General features: G+C 41.0%; 1 protein-coding gene across 3 annotated transcripts in view; it reads left to right on the top strand.

Moving 5' to 3' along the window:
- Window positions 1-23645, top strand: part of LOC139630440 (RNA-binding motif, single-stranded-interacting protein 2-like) — a 35914-nt gene that overhangs the window by 5319 nt on the left and 6950 nt on the right. For 2 of the 3 annotated variants that reach the window (XM_071493895.1, XM_071493893.1), the window contains exons 2-11: window positions 12937-13103; window positions 18109-18167; window positions 18639-18730; window positions 21763-21920; window positions 22091-22170; window positions 22299-22408; window positions 22612-22655; window positions 22864-22957; window positions 23244-23294; window positions 23488-23598. In XM_071493895.1, coding sequence (XP_071349996.1) covers window positions 12937-13103; window positions 18109-18167; window positions 18639-18730; window positions 21763-21920; window positions 22091-22170; window positions 22299-22408; window positions 22612-22655; window positions 22864-22957; window positions 23244-23294; window positions 23488-23598 — 966 coding nt within the window. The remainder of the gene's footprint in view (window positions 1-12936; window positions 13104-18108; window positions 18168-18638; window positions 18731-21762; window positions 21921-22090; window positions 22171-22298; window positions 22409-22611; window positions 22656-22863; window positions 22958-23243; window positions 23295-23487; window positions 23599-23645) is intronic. The other variant, XM_071493894.1, reaches the window with a different exon arrangement.

The raw sequence follows: 23645 nt of genomic DNA, 5'->3' as shown, positions 1-23645 counted from the left end.
TTGGCATTTTTAAAGAACCCATACGATGAAAATTACTTACTAAAATTATTTACATATGATGTTTTTATATAATAAAAGGCATATCATGAGTGAAAGAAGCAGTCAACACTATGACTGCGCATTTCCACCTTGGTACTGCAGTGAATCAATGGGAGTCTCATAAAAACAGTTTTAGACAGCGGGGGATTCATATTCATAACTAAGGAACCAATCCTGTCAACTTGCAGAGATGAGGGGTGGGCAAAACAAACCCAAAACCCTGTCAGTACAGAGTGAGAGTTTGCATTAGCACAGCCACTAACACTGTGTCAGCCACTGCCAGTTACAAGCTAACAGACAGCTTAAACAAATAAGAGATGGTAACTATGCTAACCGTTCTGATATATCTGCTAGTCGCCAATTAAAACACAATCCTCATCTGAGTTTCGGTCTGATTGAGGCTCAAACATGCAGCTGAATCTCTCTGATGTTTCCTCCACTAACTGTCTGTAAAAATATCCAGTATGAGTTGTACTTGCCAGTCTTAATCTTGTATTTTCTAACACCTCTTATGGACTGCATTGTACCAGCTCAACTAGACTGATTCGCCGGAGAGAATCATCACTACTGTGTCGTTGTGCGAGGTGGGACAATCTGAGCAAACCCACCATTTTTTAAACAGCAAAGGGACTGTACACTGCTCATTGTAGCCTGTTACATTTCTGTTCATTACTTTTAGTATGGCATCCTGCAAAACCACGCCACGGTCAATTGAGGAGATGCAAATGTTTTTCTGTTTGGTATCTTTTTTATATCCTCCATTGTTCATGTGTGCTGTGTTGAAGATGACATCACAATAGCTTTTTGAGTCATTGTTTTAGTAATGACACCACAGGGTACTCTCTGCAGTGGAAAAACAAGCACATGGTACCGTAAGTGAATCAAGCCGAGTTGAGTCACTATCATGTGGTGAAACAACGCTATGAGGCTGAAATAATGACATGGTAGTCTGACTTTAGTAACATGTTCTTTTTCATATGCCGCACACATTTGCTGTGTATTAAAGGCACTTAACACATATTTAATATGCATTTAATTATGCATAAATGCACATTTGTAACAACTCCACAACAATACATACATGCCTTAAATAAATAATTGCTGTCTACTGCACTACTTTTGCATTTGTGTATTAAACCAGCTGTTACACTGCAGTGACTCTATCCTCCCTGAACTCTCCTGTACAGTCACCTTTGTCCTTTTGGCCTTCTGCCAGGTATATGTTTATCTATCTCTTTGTTTAATGTGTCAGATGTTTTGGATTGGTCCCCAGCTCCGGTGCCAACCGCATGAACCGGCCAAGGTGAACAGGTAGAGAGGGAGACAGAGCCCTTGGAGAAAGCACAGCTGTCAGAAATCCGATGCCAAGTACTGCAGTGATGCCAGACGCTCAGTGTGCCTCACATTTTGTTAGATCTGAGCTGAGCCGAGGGGAAGTGTTTGTAGGTATCCGTTTCCAAGCTCCCCAGCTCTTGTCACCTGACCAGGCTTGAAAGCTGTGCATGCATGTACTTTTGCACTGTGCATGTGCATCAAGGTGTGATCACCAACATTAATAGACAGACACTTTGAAGAGTAATAGGTGCCTGTGAAAAGACAAAACGTAGGGGTGGGTTAGAGACAGAGAGGAAGGAGGATTCAGGAACGAGTCTGGGCGTGAGTTTGGTGTCCCTGTCACCTGGTTGGAATGCAGAGCTCCTCATTCAAATGGCCGTGATAAGATCAGAAGCAGAGACAGAGGATTTCCTGCTTGTCGCCATACTGCGGCTCACCGCTTCACTAGACACACAGTCCTTACCTAATCCTCGGCTAACATTTTTAGAGAACCCTAGCTTGTATTTTTAAGGTTATCATCATGTTGATGTTGATTCCATACAATATTGTTGATGAGACTGATAATTTTGTGAGGGTGTTGTATGACAAATTCATAGTTTGATAATTTTTTTATCAATATTGGAAACTGAAAATTATTTGGTTATAGAATCAATAGCTCTTATGAAATGCTCTTATGAAATTTGTTGATGCTTCAGATATGAACCTTTGAAGTTAAAAAAAAATCATTTTCCCATGACTCATTTTCCGTGTTGGTCCTAAAGTGAAGCTGGCGCAAAGCAGCAGCTCAGCAGTGTAATTCTATACAAGCTGGAAGCTGCGTCCGCATTCAGCAAGGCTATAAATCTGTGCATTAGCATGTAAGTCGGTCAGCTGGTCAGACAGTCATGGCTCTTTCCTGCCTGAGGAGAAGACAGGGTCTCCACTAGGGAGCAGACAAGCAGGACATGGGAAGGCGGGCAGACCCCCCAAGAGCCAGGAAATCTGTGGAATTCTGTGGGTCAAACTGGGGTCATCTGCGGAAGCCCCACAGGGACAGACAGAGATAAAAACAGAGGTGGAGTGAGTCTAAATAGAGGGTTGGTCATCTAAACAGTTGTACTCCTGCAAAGAGATACAGTATTGAGTGTTTAAAGTGGTCATATGAATGATATTTTAATGTCAAATACATAGAATAAAGACGTACTGTGCATTTTTGATGTATTTAGACTTTAAAGTCAGTCAGTTCCAACAACATGCGTAATTTCAGAAAGACACTTCCTGTCAGCTTCAGAGTCCTGATGAAGGTTTACATCAAGATATAAAAAATGGTCTTATTTATAGAAATGCTCTTGATTTTTATCTTTAGTTTAGGCCTAAAAATATCTAGTGATATTTTTGAGCCTTTCGTCTACAAGACTTGTCTTTGATCATCAATAACCTCTAAAATTGACCTTTCTTACAAAACTAGTTTTTAATTTTTCTTTCACTGTATTTTAACTTTTAAGTGTGAAAGACTTCTTGGTGCGAAAACTATTTGGTTCTTTGAAATTTACATTCTCATCTTGTGTGTTGTCCTTTATTCTCATCAAAAAGCCATATGTTGTTTCCTGAGGGTTCAGGTTTCAAATACTTCTGGGTTCACGTCAGTGGTGGGAAATAACTAGCTGTGTTACTTGGGTGTCTATTCAGATGAGAAAACCCCAACATCTGATTTTCAGTGAATGCACTCTCTTTTAGTACATCCTAATTAACAGTGTCTTCATTAAAAGACAGACCAACTGAAAACTGTATGTGATCAGTCTATTGCAATTTGTCTAGAACTAAATGAATCAGGGCAGCTGTGCCTCTAATGGATACCTGGTGAGGGGACTGAATCTCTGAGGAAACGATGGTCTTGCCTGTTGAATTGAAGCAATGGACTGGATTAATCGTGTAATGGATTCAATTGACAGAAAATTAATTGCCATTCTCATAACTGCCATTAATCAAGCAAAACATTGTATTGTATTTGCTGTTGGTCTCTTTTTCATATCATTGATAAATCATTATCAGACAAAGCAAGACCAAATGTTAAATAAATTGAGACAAATGACAAATGAGTGAAAATAATAGTTGCAACTCCAGACTGAATACAGGATTCATCTGCATTTGCTTTCAGGCTCCCATTAGTCTATCACTAAAAGAGTCTGAAAATGAATCGCTAACCAGCAGGGCTGTGGGTATCATTTCAAGGTTTTGTACTTGATTGGTTCAGTTTTTGGGAAGTTTATTGCTATTATTCATCTGCAGTTTAAGACAAATGTCATACTGGGACCCACTTCTTTAGCAGGAAGGTTACAACTTGTTATTTAGTTTTTAATACTTTTAGATTTAAGGATAGTGAACAGAGTGAAAATATATTAAACTGAATGGTACAGTTTACTTTTAAATTACTTTTGTGCGCAGACAGTGTAATAAGGGCAATTTTACTTTTATATGGCAAAGTACATGTGAGCATTTCCTCTGTACCAATTTGTATTTCACCGAAGGTGAGCTTTCATGTTTCTGTAATCATTGACTACTTTCAATAACAGGTAACTTACATGTTACAGATAACTTACTCAGATCCCAACCTCCCAAACTTAGATTTTTAATTTACAAAGAATAAACAAGAGATTCAATATTTTTACAAGCAAGCGTGCTGTGACAGTATAAGTGTATATGCATGTGTGTGTGTGAATTGTGTGTGTGTGTGTGTGTGTGTTTGTGTGCATGACTGGATGTGTGTGGTTGTAGGCCAGTGATTCAAGTGGTGTTGTTGCAATGATGTGCTCCTGGTACAGTCTGGAGCTTGACTGGGACTTGGCACTCTGGTAAAGAGTGTGTGAATGAGATTATAGGTCTCTGCTGTCCTGTTCTTTCATTCACAAATTAGCTGCCTCCAAAAACGTATTCATTATGAATTACACTGTGACAGGATAGATAAACTCATGCAGGAGGGCTCGTGCTGTTTTTGCCCTGAAGACTGTGTCTTTTCCAGAAATGAATAAGCCCTTTTTTAAATGAATGAATGATACTGTATGTATTATTCAAATTTACATGGGCTGGACAATAGAAATAATAAAAGAAGCATTTGTATACAATGCAGTTCAGTAGCTCTGCAATGAGTAATTTCTTTAAGAGGCTTATGTACTATTTTTGTTGCTGTCAAAAATATGTTGAGTTTAGTGTATAATGTGTTGTGCTGTTGCTTTGAATTAAGTGCAAATTTCCATCTGTATCTTCTAATTTTAAGCAAGAGTGAAAACAAATTTTCGGTCACACGAGTAGCCTAATATTTAGAGTGCATAACATATAGCCATTATGTCCCAGTTTTGATTTCAGGAAATAAAGACACAAATGCCAAATATACTAAATGCGTGTAAAATCTGAAAAAAAAAAAAAGAGGTTGGCATTTAGGTTGGCATTAGAAGAATTTATTTATGGTTATAATATAAATGACTGGATACTTAAACCATGCCTTGAATTTGAATTTTATGTCCAGTCCTGTATGTACATCCTGCTGTTTGTGCCTTCTTACTTGTGGACGTGATTGCGTAATTTTTCCTGGAAGGAGAGAGATTAAAGGGAGGAACAAAAAAACGCCTCTTTTCTTTGTTTTACTTTGAGCAGGTCGTGTCCACATCTCACCAAACACGAGCAAACGCATGCAAACTTTTCAGGTTACTTCAGTGGTAGAGGAAGAGGGCCTTATCCTTGGAGGAATGAGCCTGTTGTTGTTGAAGCGGCTGCCATGCTGCTGGCAAAACAGAGATCAGAGGGGCTGTCTTAGAGGGGCTCCATGCCTTATGGATGGCGTGTAATTAGCGAGATTGGTTGATGTTGCTGGTGGTCCTGGTGTGACCGTGTCCTCCTGCTGGGCTTTTCCTAAACACCAGCAGTCTGATCAGTGACCCCGTCCTCCCTCTTGAAATTAACCCATTGTCCTGCTGTCGCCTCCGTCCAGTCTGTCTCTCAGGCGAGACACTCCAGCCTCACGGGACCCTGCTGAGCTCCGCCAGAAAGCATATTTGTTCTCTTTCCTTCATACTGTTGTTTCTTAAACAGCGATGATGTGATGATGATGAAGAAAACTCCGCTGACACCGTCTTGCTTGTATATAAAGAGGTTTATTACAAAGAAGTCCAGCATCATATCAAGCACCCTGGGTTGCCTGAGAGAGGAGTCGAAGCCAATGTGAATCTCCTCTGAATAACTGCTCTAACTCCCCATCTATATGAGTTGGTTGTCTTCCTAAACCTAAGACAACGTATGTAATCCATACCATAAAAGGCCTCAGTCAGAAGGACAGTCATCTTCCAAAACCCCTAGACCTAAGACCAAAAAAGGCCACATTCTCCTAAACAGAGAAGCACCCATCTCCTAGTGCATCCTCTGACTTGGGGCCCCTATCTAAACATACCAAACCCATAAAGTTACACATCCTATAGAGCCCCAGACACTACATATTTCCCCCCTTCGAGACTACGCAGAGTCTCGAAAAATAAATGAATAACACATACATGCTTGCAGTTATAAGAAGTATAACAGTTCCTCCTACAGCATAACCTTAGCAATTCAACAACTTTGTGGAGTGTGAGAGTGAAAAACCTGTCAGGCAGCTATCTGTCCTGAAATGTCCATCAAACAATCTAGACAGGAAAATTCTCTCACGGCCCCTCTGCCTTAGGCGACCACATATAGTACTCCAGACCAATTAAAAAGGAAGAATTTTAACAATATGTATAGGGATATGACTTAAGCAAATACATATGGAAACCTCAGAAAATAAAATCAAAACAATGTCCAAATTCAGGCTGGTCGACCCATCGCACCTTCCAATGGACCTTTCCCTGCCTAGCACCAATATCCCTAAGCATCCCCGAAAAAAAAAGAAAACATCTGAGATTCCAGTATATTTACTCAATAACAGAAAACATCATTCTTCAATCAATTAAAACAAAAACTTTATAAAATATAATAAAAAGTATTACTCATGTAATAAAGAAACTCAAAACTAAGCAAGACATAATAGTTTGGCTAAATTATCACTACTATATAAACATCCTCTATTACTATCACAGATTACAATAAACAGAACAAAATCCAATATTATGAAAATATATGTAAGAGAAAACAGAAAAATGCATCACACTGCAGCTCCTCAGCAGCGTCGACTCTCAGTGTAGTGTCGATGGTGTTTTTAAATCTGGCCAGTCCTTTTTATTGTCCATGTCTGAATGTCTTCAGAATGTCAGAATTCCTGAAGAACCAACCACCCTCGCAGTGGTCTTCCCTCAATATCGTTCTAGGAGGAAAAAAGAAAACACCAAACAGTATCTTTGCAGAAACAACAGATGCAAATTGAAACATCAAATGCAGATTAGCACCTTATAAGTAGATGTGAAATTCACAATATCGTACTTTTACATTATTCCTAGTTATAAATCACCTTTTCCATTTCCCCCCTTTAATCACACCACTCTATAATAAGAAACTACTAAAAAATAATAACAGAAAATATATGTTAAAGATTCAGATATTCAAAATGGATATTGCTCTACTAGTTTGCCTTCTATCACCACTTCCTTCTAAACACCTTCACGAACACCTTGTCTCCAGGTTGCACTGTGCTCCTCTTTTGCTCATTGAGCCTCTCCTGCACCTCCTCTTGTCTTTGCCTGTCAGAAACATATGTGGATATTCTTTTATGCAAAGTAGCCATATATGTAACATACGCTCGCATTTCATCTTTCAAAAGGGCCAGGCTTGGACCCTTTCCACTTGTACGCAAACAAGACGTTGGCATCCGTCTTCCCGTGACCAACTCATGAGGTGTCATATGCAAATCACGCAGCTCACTTGAGCGACACACCATTAGCGCCAGCGGAAGTGCCGCTATCCAATTTAGGCCCGTGTGTTGACAGATTTTAACAATGCGATTTCTCAAAACACCATTCATTTTTTTTCACAAATCCCTTGACTTTGCGGATGATAGACTGCTTCAAGATGCTGTTTAATTCCCAGTTTTTGCAAAATCAATTTCACTGTTTTATTCACAAACTCCTTCCCATTGTCTGAGGATATCCTATCTGGAAGTCCCCACCTGCTTATGACCTCTCTACACAAAAACTTGGCAACCGACTGAGCATCCTTCCGCTTGGTTGGACAAGCCTCAGGCCATCGCGAAAATCTGTCCACGACAACTAGCATATATCTCTTACCTTCAACTGGTTTTATCATGTCCACAAAGTCCACAACTAACTAGCTCACGCATAGGACCCCTCGGAGTTGGAATGTGACCAGGGGGAACCATCACACCCCTCCGAACATTATTTTTCAGACAGATAGTACATCTACCTATGACATAATCAATTTGTTCAAGCAAATATGGTGCCCAAAACCCATACTCCTTTGTAATCTTTCTCCTAACTTCCCCCCTTGCAACATGAGCTAACCCATGCGCTTCCTGAATCATCAGGCCTAACAGGTCTGGAGGTGCTACTGTCAGCCCCTCATGATTTCTCCAAAGACCAATAGAATCTTGGGTGGCACCTCGGTCTAGCCACAACTGTTTATCCATTGCAGGAGCAGCTTCCTGCATTGAAATCACATCCCTAAGTGTAATTTTATCTTCCAAATTCACTTCATGAGTTACCAGAAGAACTTTACCCAATTTGTCTGCTCCTGTTACTGCTTTTGCAGCTTCATCAGCCGCTTTATTCCCTTGTGTGACCTTTGACACATCCACTTTATGTGCTGCACATTTAGCTATTGCTATTTCTTTAGGCTTCATCATAGCATGCAACAGTTTCATTATCTGAGCGTGATGCTGTATTGGAGAACCATCTGTTTTCTTAAACCCTCGGTTTTTCCACACTGATCCAAACAAGTGATACACATTATGTGCATATGCGGAGTCTGTATATATTGTCACTCGCTTACCTTCCGCCAACAAACACGCTTCAGTTAGCCCTACAAGTTCAGCAAGCTGTGCAGATGCAGGCTGTGGTACTACTTCAGCCTTCTCAACAACAAATTCAGTTCCTTGGGCTTTTACTACTGCGTAGCCAGCACTCAATTTATCTCCTACACGATAACAGGACCCATCAGTCCGTTGCCAAGCTTTTCTTCTAAATGACTACAACATGTATTATCTTTTGCATATGTAGAGAGATGGATGTATTCTATTAACCCCAAATTTAAAAAATGTTCTTATTATGAGTTTGTGGATAAAACCACACTAGCCTTGATCAGCCTGGATTCAGGAGCTGCACACTCTGTCGTCAGCAAGCCTCAATCCATGTGACGCACTGGCCAGCTGCCTTCTCGTCTGCACTTTGGAAGATCCCAATTCAGACGCACTTCGTCTCCTTTCTCTCCTCCTCCCACTCTCACACACCATAGGTGGATAAAGGAGGAAAAAGAGAAAACAGACAAAAATTCAGTATCTTATGAACTCACTAGGTCCTTATAAACAACACAATAAACTATTCAGTGTGATTTACGCATATTATCTACCAACACTTAGGTCATTTTTATCTACATCAGATGTTTTCCTTCTTTTAAACTACAACCATTAATGAACACCAAGTTATCATTTCATACAATACATTATCAATTTAGATGTTTTAGTTTGTTTCACTCTAATAGCATCTTAAATCTTCCAATAGTATATTATTATCCACAAGCTGTATTTCCTAGTACTCTTTTTACTCTACAATGATTCCAATATCCTACAAACTGCCAAATCATAATGACCTAACATCTTTCTCCATTACACTACCTTACAAGGAGAGAAGGGAGGGAGCACCCTCACCACTCCTCCTATTAGAAAGAGCCATCTTATTTGCATTCTATGTGGGGTATCCCCCTTTGCTCCACCTCTTAAAATTAGCAAGAACTTCCAGTATATTCTAACTCTCAAAGAGTGAACATCTAGCCCAATTTCCATATATCTCCCCAAGATCAGATAGACTCCACATGACAAAGCATAGAGTCAGAAACAAAGAACACACACACAAACCAGAGCAGAATCTCAGTCAACCACCAAAAATACAAAACCTCCATTAACAGCCAAATCTATCTTCTCCCCTATTTTGAATAAGACTGTATGTTCTTTAAACAGACAAATCCACTACATACAATCACACACACAGACTCACTGAGAAACTCACAGACAACAAGAAAGATGGACAGAGAAGGACCACACATTGCACTCATCGCTAACTCACATTCCAAATTCAATAAACTTAATCAAAAAATTTAACTTTATTTCCCTTTCTAATACTTATTAAATCTTTTTACCCATACTTATGCACACAAAATATCCTCACTAATTTTTACAGTTCTCTTCAAAATCTTATACGTCCTTTTTGGGGCTCATATGTTCTTACAAATTGAAAATGTCCCCTCGAAAGAGGCTCATAGATCTTATCAAAGTCCCCCTCAAAGGCTCATAAGTTTTTAGTCACATACATATAAAGTCCTCTTATTTTTGAGGCTCATGTTGTTTTATTCACGTGTATAATGTCCTCTTATTTTTGAGGCTCATAAGTTTTTAACACTAAATGACAAAATATCTTCCCTTATAGATTACTAAATCTCCTGTTCTCAACCACAACCTATATATGCCTATTCAATATGAAATCTATCACATTAACACAAACCACATTAACCAACCCATACCTTTCACACACAGCTGAAACACAGCTGAGACAGCGCTCCACACACACACACAGACACACAGGCAGAGACCAATCATCCAACAAACAAAGGCACAGAGCAAACTCACAAAATAAAAGCACACAGCAAATTCAACATCATCCCAAAAAACACAAACAGCATTTAATCCCAAATTCTCAAAGCCAACTCATTCATACTTTTCCTATAGCATGCTTTTCACCGCTTCTTTTCTCTCTTTTTTTTCCTTCTAAATTTATGCTACCTTATGAGGTGTAGATATTCAATGAGAGGCTGCTTCAGACACTGTTCGTCAACTAGTGTTCGAGTGGGAACTTACAATTGAATTTTCCTTTCTACACCTCCAGTTCCTAGAACTGACCCGAAATTCACCTAGTGATGTTCCAGGATTTTTGGCCCGTCTAAAACCGCCTCCCAGAGGTCTTCTATCCAAATCTGCGGCTTCTTTCTTTAACTCTTATTTTCTCATTTCTTTCTATTCCTCTATTGTCTCTTTACTTTTACCTTTATCTTCTCTTTTACCTTGTCTCTTTTTCATGTTTCCAATTTCCCCTGGGCCCAGGGTTGTTACTTTCCTCTTTTTCTTTCAGCCAAATCTGACTATTCCTCAAAGCCAACTTTCACGCAGTGACTAATATACACATGTCTTACCGTTAAGAAGCTGAGGGCCCAATCTTCATTAATCTTGCACGATGTTGTTTAGCTCACCTTATCGTTACTAATTAGGCTATTCTACACTTTTTACTTCAACTTCTTATTTTCTCTACTTCCTTTACTTCAACTTTTATTCTTCTTCCTTTCTTAAACTTTTATTCTCTATCTTCTCTATTATACTCCCCCCTATTGCGTTGTTCACAACGCAATAAAACCCAATTTAGAACGGAGCATCACTCCACACATCAACACATCATGGCACACACACACATGATTCTTTACGGTGTGATCTGACAGCAAACACACAACAGCCTCAACGAACAGACCAGCGCCCAATCATGTGAGAAATGCTCACCGTATCCGCGGCTTGGTGCGGGAGTAGGTGCGCTGAAGTTGTTGGAGACGCCGCAGGTCACAACACGTCCGGACTTCGTGACGCCAAATTCTTGTCTCTCTTTCTTCGAAATCCTGTTCGTGACGCCAAATTCTTGTTGTTTCTTAAACAGCGATGATGTGATGATGATGAAGAAAACTCCGCTGACACCGTCTTGCTTGTATATAAAGAGGTTTATTACAAAGAAGTCCAGCATCATATCAAGCACCCTGGGTTGCCTGAGAGAGGAGTCGAAGCCAATGTGAATCTCCTCTGAATAACTGCTCTAACTCCCCATCTATATGAGTTGGTTGTCTTCCTAAACCTAAGACAACGTATGTAATCCATACCATAAAAGGCCTCAGTCAGAAGGACAGTCATCTTCCAAAACCCCTAGACCTAAGACCAAAAAAGGCCACATTCTCCTAAACAGAGAAGCACCCATCTCCTAGTGCATCCTCTGACTTGGGGCCCCTATCTAAACATACCAAACCCATAAAGTTACACATCCTATAGAGCCCCAGACACTACAATACGCAACATTTGGTTGTTAAATGAATGTGATTGAAATCATCTTCTCACAGCAAGCAGACACAACATTTCCCGGGTCTGGCGAGCCTGGTCTCTATTGAAGGGCTGCTATTTATTGCCTCAGTCTTATTTGGAAAACAGCCAGCAGATCTATTCCTGGAGAGAGTGGTCTTTTTTTTTTCCTGAGTTCTTGACAGGCAAAGTGATAATGAAACTACATTTATTCCTAGGAAATATATTAATTGGCTTGGTTACACAATCTTTTGTTTGATTTCTCCAAGGAGAGACAAAACCCCATAGTGAGATGAGATAAAATGATGCGCTGGTTGGTTCACAGCAGCCTTTCATGTTCCTCGTGGTGAGTCATTGACTAGTTCACTTCTATCGTTTGTGACCAGTATTAACTCGTAGACTAAACAAAAGAACCAAAAGTAAGAAGTGAGGAGGAGGTTTCGTGGTGGTTGAGGTAGACATCAGGTCATCACACGTGGTCACAACATGAACATCTTAGTTTGTGTCGTCATGTAGTAATCATCTCCTGGTGTGCTGTTGTTATTCATCTCTTTGAACTCCCCTTTGTTTTGATAAACAGAGTTAGCTTGTTACGTGGACTGAACTGAACTCTGTTCCTCCATCTTGCCACTTAGGATCTTGTTAACTGTTAACTGTTGATGCTTTTTGAGAGGGAAGTTACAGTGGTGAACTTGAAAAGAGAAAGGAAAGAGAAAAATGCAAGTGTGAACAGTGGGCGGCGATTCATTGATCAGTGGTATGGCCTGCTTTTATCAGTCGAAGTAAAATCAGAGAAAGAAATACAAATACAAAGAAGTACAAATTGTCAACATCTAGTCTATTATTTAATTCTGCATCATCAGACTAACTAAATGTTGGTTTGAGATCTTTAAATCTTTGGGTTTTGATATGCACCACAAGATTTCTTTGTGGTTCCAAAAGCAAAAAAGAAGTTACCCAACATGGAGAAAACATAAGAGGCCCACTTTTCCCTATATGGAGTAGGAAGCCAAGAGGCCCCCTATTCCCCTCAGAAAGCAGTATTGGTTAGCATGAGGGCTGTATGATATCACTTTTCTCAGCTCCCACATAATCATGTGTCTCATGCACGATTGCCTTCCATCTCTAAACATCTCGCACCGAAAGAAATCCTTTGAGTTTGAGAGAATCAGCTCTGTACTTGTCCAGTATTTACTGATGTTTTAAGATGTCAGGTGTTTTTAAAAAAAAAAAGATGTCTGTTAAGTGTCCATGCACTAAAAACTTACTGGAATGTGTTTTTCTTATTGCAGCAGGCCTATGTGTCCTCCGGCCACCAGATGGCGCCCCCCAGTCCCAACACCAACAGTAGCAGCAACAGCAGCAGCGGGGGAGGGGAACAGCTGAGTAAAACAAACCTGTATATCCGCGGCCTCCATCCGGGAACCACGGACCAAGACCTGGTCAAACTCTGCCAACCGTGAGTGATTTCTTCTTTTCATAGGTATATTTCCTTGTGGACGCAGCACAGCAAGGAGAAATTGGACGTCCCATTTTTAAAGGACTAGCTTGTGATTTTGTGGAATATGCTTTTTTACGTTCTTGCAGAGACTTAGATGAGAAGATTGACAACACATGTCTGAAACAGCTTAGCTTAGCTTAGCAGAGGAAAACAGCTAGCCTGACTCTTTCCAAAGTTCAAAAATACACCTACCAACAAGTCCAAATAATTTGTGGTTTTATGGGGAGTTATGTGCTGTAACTGTTTCTTGGCGAACAGTAGCCAGGAACAGTGACTTCCCAGAGTCTTGTTGAGGTGTCTGTCAACAAGAGGAGATGATGGTCGGACGGATGAGCTGTTGTTTCATCATGAAAGAATCGCACTATGTAACTCTTTCCAAAACCACAAATAGTTATTTTTGTGTTGCTGTTTGTTTATGGATACATATGGGTACAACATGTTAATTAGTGAAAGCCAGAAACCCAAACTAGCTGTTTCTCTCGGGTTCCAGTCTTTATGCTAAGCTAGGCTAATGTTTGCCCCAGCTGAATAGGAGAGCCAACAAATAAGTACATTTCTCAAAAATGTTGATCTATTTCTTTAATTACAGTACCTCATGGAGATACATGTAGGCCTCGATTACAGACTCCAAATGATCAAGCAACAACGTTTTACTAACGTGTAAGCTATGCATGTATCTAGGCCAAAGATAAAATATCACTTAGATGAAACAACGAAAAACAACAAGTATTTCATCTCCAGGTGATAAATGTGAAGTTGTATCAGGTTTGGCAGCGGTTTCTGGTACAGTATATGTCCTTTCAATGTAAACAGTCAAAGTCATTTGTTTGTTTCAGCCTTTTCCAACTTTATTACATGTTCAGAGTTGATTGGCTCAAAAAGGCCTGTTTGTATTTATCCCTTCATGTTGAATCAGACTACAGTCTGACTGTAGCTGGTTGTACATTCCAGCCCATGTTAAATGGAACAAGTTTGCTTTTGCTATTTATCTTTGATGCTAAATTGGAGAAAGAGTCATGTTGAAAGTAACTTCTCGTGAGCAGATAACATCTGTGCTCTCTGGAGCGTTGCTCTTCATCTGTTGGACACATGAAATTAAATTGTTTAAGGCCATAATTTGATGTTCAGAAAAAGGAGCTGTTTAGGCAGGAAGGAAGGAAAAGTGGTTTGTGAATAGGAATGCTGAATTACCACAACTATTGTCACTTTGATTAAATCTTCACAATTATAGGAAAACAAGAAATTGTCAGCAAAATGGTATAGCCTTAGAGGGAAATAGAGGAATGGGCGAATGGCTACGGAGAGTCAGGAAAAAGATGAGACAGGGGTAAAGAAGGAGGGAAGGGGCCACAGAAGGGTACAGCATGTTGCCTTCTCATGTCCTGATCTAACCTTCCACTTTTTGTGAGGCTAAGTTGGCTCAAATACAGTGAACTAAGACTTACACACCCCTAGATAAATAACCTAGCCTCAATAGTATGTTGGTCTTACAAACACACACACACACAGACGAAACCCAGTAATAAAGCACCCAAACTGGTTTTGGCTGCTGCAGGTCAGGGCTATGCTATATGTCACATTGTGTATGGTAGCCATTCATCTGAAATTCCCACAGATCATTTACAGTAACAACAAATCTCCCAGAACAAGCATTGGCTCAACCTGACTTGTTAATACTCTGACCAACACCACAGCTGCTCCCTCTATAACATTTGTGTTTGGTTCTCCACTTAAACTATTCTGACCCCACATGAAGAAGCCTCACAAACACCAAATCCACAGACCACACGGGCCTGGCTGATAACTGATAATCATGTCGGGGAGTAGGTGTGCATGTGTTGTCAAAGCTCAACCAATCAAAGAAAATATGAAATCTGCAGTTGGTTTGGGAAACACATGGACCTGAGCTTTAAAGCAGGAGACTAACAGAGAAGTCATTGTGGAGTGGTAGAGAAGTGGAGAGAGGTCGGAGGCCTAAGGGGTGGGTGGGGGGGCTACCCTTGAAGGGGAAACTTAAATGAGTGGGAAAAGAGTAGCATGGCCTGCTGGGAAAGAATGTCAGACAGCCGTATATGGGTCAGATCTGTCTTTTAAATCCCTGTGGCCTCCACAGTGTGGTGGGCTGCTGTTCTGCTGCAGAGCAGCTGAGGTAAGCCGAGGGTCACACAGTCACTGCCTTCAGACCTTTGATCTGTCCTGGAGTCCGTGTTAGGAAAAGCATGAAAACGTGAAACACAGCTTTTGTTTTTCTTTGTCATGCTTCTAATGAAAACTCACACTGATCAATAGCACTTCAGTGTTTTTCAGTCTGGACGCATGAGCCTGAAACCAGGAAAATGCTCATGAGAGTGACTCTTACTGTTATCATCAGAATAATAATCTTAGTTAAGGCCCTTCATTTCATTTATGGTGATATAAACAAAGGTTTTATTATTATGTCAAGCATACAACTTTTCCCAGGCTGCATGGACTTACAAGACACCACAATTCATTTAGGCCAGATCCAGATTTTTTGGGATATTTCATTTTCAAACAAAATCACGAACAAATCCAAAATGAAGCGAACCAATTTGAATTATTATTTTCTTTCATGAAGAATTAAACACATTTAAAAATTAAACATTTGCTTTGAAAATTCAAAATACATACTATTTATTTCAGCCATCTTTGCTTCTTTTCCAGGTGTTTGAGTTATAAAGCTTAAACACATAAAAATTAACTTTTAACATCTGTACACCCGAATAATTCAGTACATTTGTACTGTACATATCTAAATCATCATATTATTTATAGCACCAATGAAATCGGACCGACTTTCCATTTCTTGAAAATCACACATCTGTTTTCCTCCCAAATATTTTCTAATGTGCCAACCTCAAGGGCCAGAGGAATAATACCAGTTTTCAACTGTGCAACCAAAGATCTTTGACTTCTACATAAGCAAGATGTTACATATTATTTTTGTTGTCCTTCATTTTGCTTTGAACTAAGTAATTATCAAACCATTTGTAAATTGTACATTTATCATATATGTGTATGTGCCATGGATTTTGAACTTGTACCGAGCTTGTAGATACCAAACATTTGTCTGTGCTTGTAGTTTTTTTTTTCTTTTTTTGATACTGAAACATTTTCCTATCAGGCTAAATTTGATCACAGGTCATGAATGGACACTGTCTGAAAACAGGAAGAAAATGGCTTAAATTTTGTCTGAGTGGGCTGCTAATGTGTCTAAGTACTTAAGTACAATCTTTGATATCGGTGAAAAGACATTGTTCCTGCTATCACATGAAACCAGTCAGTTATATATTGTTAGTGAAGAGGAACCTCTGTTTATTCATCCATTTGAACCTCACATATTACACCATAACTCTGGACATTTTGTATAGACTCTTGAGCAAAAGTAAATGGTAAATTTTGTGTGATTGAGTCTGAAAACGCTTCTCTATTTCTGGCCAAGATAAGGCTTAAGGAAATAAAACATTTCAGTTGGACTTGAATGGGGTAAATTATATTAAGCTTGTGTATACATTCATGCTGAATGACCGCTTTGCAGCTGTTAAATGACAGTGGGAAACCATAAACATATCCTCTGCATAGGTCGCCTGGCTATTTGACAATGGTTGATGAATTATTAATGTCATCAGTGATGACATTTCTTTTACAGTGTTTCTATTCTTCATGCCAAAATTCACAATAATCAAGGACAGTGAGTCCTGCACGGACATTTTTGCTGCGTGAAATGAGATGAATGTGATTAACGCACCTAGACAATTACAGCCTATTGTGGTTGCGGAAGTGAGGACAGAAACTTTGTTCACATGTAGATCTGCAGCTGTTGTTGTTTTATAGAAAGATGTACTTTCTAGATCCGTAAGTCCGTCTTAGAAACTTAAGATGAGCTAAGGCCACGACATTTTAGCATAAATATTTTAGACGCTGGCGTCAGTTGTGACACAGGTCTCAGCTGTGACCGTCTAGTCAGGTCTGAGTCATCTGGGCAAATGTCCACTGAGATGAGGCAGGAGTGTAGGACCCAGCGGTGCACTGCGATGTGAGGGTGGAAAAACAGAGAGAGGGAGAGGGACGTGGTGGGAAGGAAGGCGAACTGGAGGGGTGAAGCATCAGGTTACAGTGTACATTCCGCCCAGACGCCATGTCGTCCAAACAGAAGAACACCAGCCTCCCTCACTGGCTAAATTCACCAGACAAGGACAGGTCTATTATACTGTAGTCCTGATGCACCGTCTTATACCGTTTTCCATAAGTCTCCTTGTCTTACATAACACCGCTCACTTACTGCTTTTACAGTCATTTTCATACCATGAATGTTTCATGATACTGCATCAATGCATTAACTGATGCTCCTCTTTTACTGATTGGCCTTTGTCATGTTTTTCTATTGATAGCTATAGACTGAAATAACAGGTTAGGACACTGGCTTTTGTTTCCCGCACCATATGACTTCTTTTGTGTGTAGTTAAATGATTACAGTAAGTTCCCTCGAAAGTCCGTAGACACTGCTACTTACAATACTTTCAAGCTTTATTTGAGCCAAAAATATCAGAGAGCAGAGCTCTATTTAGGAGAGAGAGGTGTGCGTTTGTGTTTTAGCCTGTGTGTGTGTGTGTGTGTGCTAAAGAGAGGCCTGGAACAAATTGTTTTTGGCCCTGAGGTGCTGTCTCCTGTCTGTCGAAAACAACGCCAGGGAACAGAGTTACTGTACAACCGGCAGACAAAGACAGAAGGGTGGAGACGAGACAAAGTTTTCTGTGACAGATCATATTGAAAAGACATTAACTGCGCGAGGGAGTATGTATTCATGTTTACACCTGTAGTCATGCAGCCCAAGGAAGTTCTGAAGGATTGGTATGCATGTGGTAGGAGCAGATTCCTCTCTTTGCCCCGTTGTCACGTCATCTGTCATTGATCCTGTTTTCTGTATTCTTGTGTGCCCTTCAAGGTATGGCAAGATTGTGTCGACCAAGGCCATCTTGGATAAAACCACCAACAAATGTAAAGGTGAGTTGTTACACATTAACTGTAATCATGATTTTTCATGACTGTTGCTTTCACTTTTGCTGTGGGCTTTGGCTGTTGGTTATTTAGGGAATAGTTCATATTTTGCAAAATGCATTAATTTGCCATGTTGCTCACTCATTTCTGGATGCTAATTATGAAGCCACAGCCAGGAGAAGGTTAGCTTAGCTCAGCCTAAAAACTGCTCTGTCCAAAGGTTAAAAAAAATCTGCCTACCAGCATCTCTAAAGATCACTAATTAACATGTTATATCTTTTCTTTTTTTTTTTGATTTACAAAAACCTTTGGGCAGAGTCAGGCTAGCTGTTTCCCCCTGCATGGCCTGGCTTTAGCTGTATATTTAACAGACGGATATGAGAGTGGCGTGGATCTTCTCATCTCAGCAAGAAGGCAAATAGGTTTTCTTCACAAAAATGTCACAGCAGCTTTAACACAAATATGTCTGTTTAACAGGGTATGGCTTTGTGGACTTTGACAGTCCGGCAGCAGCACAGAAAGCTGTTACAGCTCTGAAGTCCAGCGGGGTCCAGGCTCAGATGGCCAAAGTAAGAATGACCAAACTCCTCATCAGCTTATACAACTTATAACTCCTGCGCCTCAACTTTTCCAGTCACCATCGGGTTAATGATCCAGTCGTGTCCGGCCCTTCTCTAAAATATATTGATCTCTTAAGAGCCTCCTGCTCAACTTTGACCCTCAAGAGTCATTGTACCTTTCTGCACAAGCACACCCTCGTCCTCTCTATCATGTAAAAGATAAACTGGTACATGCTGTGGCCTGATTGCCAGTGAGTGTCCTGTTGGCTAGGGTACAAGATAAACTCTGGTTTATAGGGAGGCGTTTGTTCTGTTATACTTCATTGGGTGAACCTTCGCCAAGAATGGACAGTTGCAAGGAGGATAAAGTCAGGCTTGATGCAGACTAGATTGGTTGTAAGCAGAAATAATCAATCCTCTCTGCCTTTCTTTTCATTCTCATTTTGTCTCCTCTTTCGTCATCACCCTTCTCAGTACCTTCTCTCTCCTTTCCCCTCCTGCCCTCATCTCTGTGCTTGTGTATGTTGCTAACCTGCTCCTGTTGTAGTGCTTGTTCTGAGCTCTTTGTCCAAGTGTCTACAGTCAAAAAGCAACTCTTGTCGGCCCATTAAGCTGATCCCTCTGGCTCTCAGGCTCCCCATTGAGGGAACCCAGGGGAGGGTGCCACTACACCCACTGTCAATGGGACAGGCACAATAGTCTGGCATTGTCCATCGTCTGGGCACAGGCCTGGGGCTGACACCAGCACTTAATGCACTCCACCCCAATGTCCCAGCCCCCTCCCTCTGTTCTGCACCCAAACAGACCCACTGCAATGTAACACCAGGGTCTCCCTCAGCCCAGCCCAGGAAAACTGTAACAGATCCACACTGCCAGCTGACCTGAACCAGTCCAGTGCAACTAAACCCTGAGTCTAAGTTCTCTGCACTTCCTCTGTAAGAGTGCCACACAATCCTGTGTATTTCAATACCCGACAAGTGCAACTGGACACCAAAACTTGACTCACCCTGAGGTGTTGATAACCACTATATAAACCTAAATATACACAGCTGCCTCCGAGTGACTGGGTTACTTCAGGTCAGAGAAAAGAGATAATGGTCTAAAATCAGTTTTTATGTCAAACTCTATAGAGTGCAGCCTCACCTGTTTGCACCTTCACCATGGCTGCTGCAGAGTGTTGTTCACAAACACAATGAGCCACACCCTGCACTCGCTGTCCTCAGAGTATGCTTGGTCCCCGAACAGGCCATCTCAGCCTCTAAGCTGTGGGCCCAGAGGAGCCGTGTGTGCAGGGGCAGGGGAACAATGGCAAGAGTTAAATATAGAACCCTTCTTACTCAGACTCAGACGTCAGCACGACATACAAGCAGGCAAATCCACCAAACACACAGAGACACACCTCAACACACATGGCTCACCTAGGGCCTGGCACAAAAGAATGCATTGAACACACAACGGCATTTCCACATCTACAACAGGCCGAATGTTTGTGAAATGGGATATTGTGTTTACTGGATAAGGTGTGAATATAAGAGAAAAGCGAGAGAGTTTTTGTTCCATTGTCGTAAAGCCTCGAACTTTATTAGTCTTGTCTAATGACCTCCTGCAGAGTGCCACTGTGTTATGTAATAGTCGTGTTGCCGCACCCACAATGACGACAATCACAGAAAATGGGTTATCTCGTCGTCAGGTGGCTCATAGCTGAGAACAGAGGCTGCTCATATAGGCAGTAAATCCTGATTTAAGATAGCTGGTGACACACTTTAATACCATACATACTTGTATACTAATCAACACCTGTGTCAAATCTGGCTGGGCTCTTGTGCGTACCTGTCCTCTCCCATGTGACGCTTGGATCCGTCTAGTTCAGATGACTGTAGCCTGAATTGTTCCACTTGCATCTGACATTTTATTTCATGCATGATTGAAAGCCTTTATTATTTGTGGTTTGCAGAGCTATGAGACTGCAGCAAGTGTTATGAAGAAGAAGAAGGGAGAAGGTGGAAAATGATAGAGATAAAAGATACTTTGATGAAAGAGAAGAGCCTCTTAATCAGTAGATACTCATCTATCCTTTTTTCCTTTTTTACTCTTTCCATCCTCCTCTTTCATTACCCAAATTACTCAAGACTCCCACCACTTCCTATCCTGTCAGTTCCCTCCTTCAGTACAAAATATCAGCTTTTTAAGCTGCTCATTTCTCCCACCCTCCTTCTGCTCTGTCCTCTCCCTTCACTCTCTGTTTTCCCTTCCCTTCGTTTTTAGCCCAGCCTCTTTTTTCCTGGTTGCCAGGCTCCTGTTGCTCTGTGAACTCTTTAACTTCATGCCTGACTTCCTGTCTGCTTCTGCACAGTCACACAAAGTTTCACTTTCAATCTAGTGCCATAAAATAAGTCTTAATAATCTCTCCTCTTTAAATTACGTGCAGCTATCAAGATCTCTTAATTACACCATTCCACCAAAATGTGTGACTTCATCCTCGCAGACACATTCGTATTTGCATGTGCCAGTATATTTAAGTGTGCATGTGGATTTTTAGTAAACCACACAGGCTCAGCTGAGGAAGTGACACGTGGACAGGCATGGGTGACAAATTATTCAGGCTTTCAGTTTATAGTTCAGGCACTAATTGCTTAAAAACATTTTATCCGTATTGGCTCGTATTACAAAATGATGCCTGACATGGTGCGTGAATATGATGAAGCATTAATGTGCTAAGAATGATAGCAAGTGTGGATGGAAAGACAGGTCACACTGCTGCCTACACAGAAATTTTCCATTGTGTGAAAAAATATTTTTGAAAACGACGACTTTTCCATTAGCAAATGCAAATGCAGTAGTGAAGATGTTTGAAAATGTCATGCTAAAAAAAATGTTACATTGAATTTGAAGAACTATTGGCTCATATCCTCCTATGAGACGCCTGCACCAACACATGGTTATATTGCAATAGGACAAAAAGTAACCAGTATTACATCTCATTATTTATGGCTAAAAAAGATCTGTTTGTAAATTGACTTCTATGTCCACCTCCGGTACAGCAACAGGAGCAGGACCCCACCAACCTCTACATCTCCAACCTGCCAGTGTCCATGGATGAGCAAGAGCTGGAGAGCATGCTCAAGTCCTTTGGCCAGGTCATTTCCACACGTATCCTGAGAGATGCCAACGGGACCAGCCGCGGTGTGGGATTCGCCAGGTCAGTCTATAGCAGCCTGATATAATATTCTAGTCCATCATGGCCCATATGATTTGAGTACAGTAGGTGCTTTAAATAAAAAGTAGCTTGAGTGCAGTTCTGGCTTATCCAAACCTAATGTAAACAACACTCCACATGAAGGATTCAATTTGACTTTGATTTTATTTCAGAATGGAGTCTACAGAGAAATGCGAGGCCATAATTCAGCATTTCAATGGGAAATTCATCAAGACTCCACCAGGAGTGCCTGGTGCGTGGAATGTTTGTTTTATATAAAAGGAACCTGATATTGTTGTTGTTAGTGCCAGAGCTCAGTTTTTTTGTTTCCCCATGGTGATCACTGAATTCACTCTCTTGTTTGATCCGTTGCTTTCACAGTGCCCACAGAGCCCTTATTATGTAAGTTTGCAGACGGAGGTCAGAAGAAACGGCAGAACCAGGGGAAGTACCTCCAGAATGGAAGGCCCTGGGCTAGAGACGGAGACACGGTAACATGGACAATTTTAACTCATGACTCTTAAAGCTGGATCCCTGTATTTAGTTAAGTTTATGTCTGTTGTTGTAAATAAAAGCGAGAACATGTTTAAAAGTTTGATCATTCTCTGTGTGTGCTGGCTCACTGTATTAGTCGAGACTGCACTGGGGTTTGCATGACCTCACTGGTTCTGAATCCCGTGTATTGTTTTCCCAGGGAGGAATGACGCTTGCGTATGACCCCACAGCCTTACAAAATGGGTGAGTGGTATGTGCGGACTGACTGAAAACAGTCCCAACCCTACAGGAAAATAAGAGCAGTATTCAAACTCCTGTAACGTGACGCCCCCTGCTGGGCATCAGAGGAGCACAGAAATGTTGTCAATGTAGTTGGAGACATACTGGAGATTGTTGACAAGGCACAGCTGTCTTTGGGCTCTCCTCACACTTTGCTCTGTCTGTTTGGCAGCTTCTACTCCTCACCCTACAGTCTGGCTCCAAACCGAATGATTGCCCAGACTTCCCTCTCACCCTACATGCATTCTCCTGTCTCATCCTACCAGGTGGGACATTTAATTTCTCTGTATCCATAATTCAAATGAAGTCTTTGTTTTTAGCCTGACTGACTTTTGAAGCTGCCTGCATGTCAAGAATTCATTTTCCATTGCTTTTATTGTGCACGGCCCTTATAGAGGCCACATTATGTAGGTTAGCAGACGCCCAGGCAGGTCTCCAGGTTTCTCCTTCTTCTCAAGTCAGCTTGAAAACTTGCATGGGGGCTCTGAATGAGCTGTGGGAACAACAGATGAAATATAAGAGTGAGTTTCATGTTGTGTTCCCGATCTGCAGGTACACAGCCCGTCCTGGATGCACCATCAGTCATACCTCATGCAGCCAGCTGTGAGTAGCACTCACTCACTCTCACTGTCCCTCTAAATTTTTCAATTTTTGGCCTTAAAATGGAAACTATATCCATGTATCACTGTGACTGAGACAGATAACTGTGTGTGTCTCACATGTGACTGGTTTAAGCACATTATTGATTATAGTGATAGTGGCATTGATTTTTGTGTGTGTTTCTATACATTCACAGGGTACAGTTCTTACCCCAACAATGGATCATGCTATGTCCATCCAGCCCACGTCCATGATGGGTCCTCTCACCCAGCAGCTAAGCCACCTGTCCCTGGGCAGCACGGGCACAGTCAGTACCAGTCACACACACGCACACACTCACACGCACACACAGAC

Source organism: Trachinotus anak, unplaced genomic scaffold (genome assembly GCF_046630095.1).
Source record: "Trachinotus anak isolate AG129_WGS33_773 ecotype Australia unplaced genomic scaffold, CSIRO_AGI_Tana_v1 ptg000013l, whole genome shotgun sequence".
Taxonomy (NCBI): Eukaryota; Metazoa; Chordata; class Actinopteri; order Carangiformes; family Carangidae; genus Trachinotus; species Trachinotus anak.
This window is presented reverse-complemented; position numbering and strand designations above follow the sequence as displayed.